The sequence below is a fragment of the Microtus ochrogaster genome, linkage group LG9 (genome assembly GCF_000317375.1).
Source record: "Microtus ochrogaster isolate Prairie Vole_2 linkage group LG9, MicOch1.0, whole genome shotgun sequence".
Lineage (NCBI taxonomy): Eukaryota > Metazoa > Chordata > Mammalia > Rodentia > Cricetidae > Microtus > Microtus ochrogaster.
In genome coordinates, this window is record NC_022034.1 from 1237509 (window position 1) to 1239325 (window position 1817).

General features: G+C 32.1%; 1 protein-coding gene across 1 annotated transcript; it reads right to left on the reverse strand.

The window, feature by feature from the left end:
- Positions 1–830: 830 nt before the first annotated feature.
- Positions 831–1778, reverse strand: LOC101997771 (olfactory receptor 1052). The gene has a single exon (XM_005363307.2). It carries the CDS (start codon positions 1767–1769, stop codon positions 831–833), a length of 939 nt encoding a protein of 312 aa, XP_005363364.1. The 5' UTR covers positions 1770–1778.
- Between the last annotated feature and the right edge of the window lie 39 nt (positions 1779–1817).

Sequence of the window (1817 nt, forward strand, 5' to 3'; positions counted from 1 at the left end):
TAATGTATATATATATTAAAATTTCAAATAGTTTAGAAACAGCTTACTAAATTCAAAGCAGAAAAGTAATCATAAATACCATAATCAAGATATAAAAACAAAATGTACAGAATTCTTAAAGTTTCAAGGAATATATATAGAAAACAAAGAAATCAATAAAGTTATTGGTATTTTATTTGAAAAACACTAATGTATGTGTCTATTCATAATATAAAAACAATTTTAAAAGACAAAAAAGGATTAAAATGATGCCTAATTATACTTATTATAAAGAGTTGTCATCCCACATATATCTCTCATTAGGAAGCTGAAAATAAGGCATTATTATTTGTTTCTATGCTATTATATTTGGTTGCTAATTATTTTTGTCTAAAGAAAAAGAAGACTAGATTAATAAATACCTGTATAATATGTTAAATAATATCACATTTTAATTACCTTATTGAATAGAAATTTCACCAATATTTAAAAATTCATATACTATTTAAAATAAAATCAACATAAATATAGAATTACTTATATATTAGAAAGTTGTTATTTTTCACCAAATGACATCAAGCACTCTGGTGTTTATTTAATTTTTCAAAAGTTTAAACATTTAAAAAATTTATTTACTGATTAATTTAAATGATGGTATTTCAAACACAATGTATATAAATTTCTTTTTGAAAGAAATTACACACTAAATTTTTTGACTTTCAATCTCATTTCTTTATGTCAACAATAAGTTGAGAGTATAATTTTTAAACAGATAAAAATAGAATTTACTGAATTAATGTTAATGTGAAGACTAAATGATAAATGTGGCAAAAAAATTTTCTACTGTATAATTAGCATGAGGAGAATTTCATTCCTATGGCTCGTTTTGCAGCTTCTTTCACTTCTTGGTTCCTGAGACTGTAAATCATGGGGTTTAACATGGGAATTACCAGTGTATAGAACACAGACACAACCTTCTCTTGTTCTACAGAATACTGGGAGCCTGGTTGAATGTAATTAAAGCTTAAGGTGCCATAAAATATAATCACAGCAGTCAGGTGAGAGGCACAGGTGGAGAAGGCTTTCTTTCGTCCAGAAGCTGAGCGGATTCTCAAAATGGCCACAGCGATGAAGAAGTAGGATATGACCACAACCAAGAGTGTGCCAATGACAATAACTCCAGAGAAGATCAAGAGCAAAAACTCATTCATGGAGGTATCAGAACACGAGAGTATCAGCAGCGATGGAATGTCACAGAAGAAGTGACCCACTACATTAGGCCCACAGAAAGACAACCTACCCAAACTTATGGTGTGTGTCAACGAGTTAATAGTTCCACCTATGACAGATCCAATAACCAGCACAGTGCACTTTCCCTTAGACATGGACACGGTATATAACAATGGGTTGGCAATGGCCACGTAGCGGTCAAAAGCCATCACTGAGAGCAAGAAGCCTTCTGTGGTAACAAGAACTCCAAAACACAAATGTTGTACTATGCAGCCAGAGAAGGAGATGATTTCTCTCACTACCAAGAAACCACTCAACATTTTTGGTGCAATGACTGAAGAATAACAGACATCTACAAACGAAAGACAACTGAGGAAAAAGTACATAGGTGTGTGGAGTTTGGGAGTGATTCGGATTAAGATAATCATGCCCAGATTCCCTACCAAGGTAACAGCATAAATCACCAGGAATAAGGCAAAGAACACCATCTTCAGATCAGTGCGATCAGTCAATCCCAAAAGAATGAACTCAGTAACAACTGAACAATTCTTAGAAGACATTCTTCCTTTAAATCCTGAGGATGGAAAAACAAAGGTATAATGTATACA

What these genes read in the sequence shown, in the direction of transcription:
- LOC101997771 (XM_005363307.2), bottom strand. Translation starts at nt 1,769, where the DNA reads ATGTCTTCTAAGAATTGTTCAGTTGTTACTGAGTTCATTCTTTTGGGA.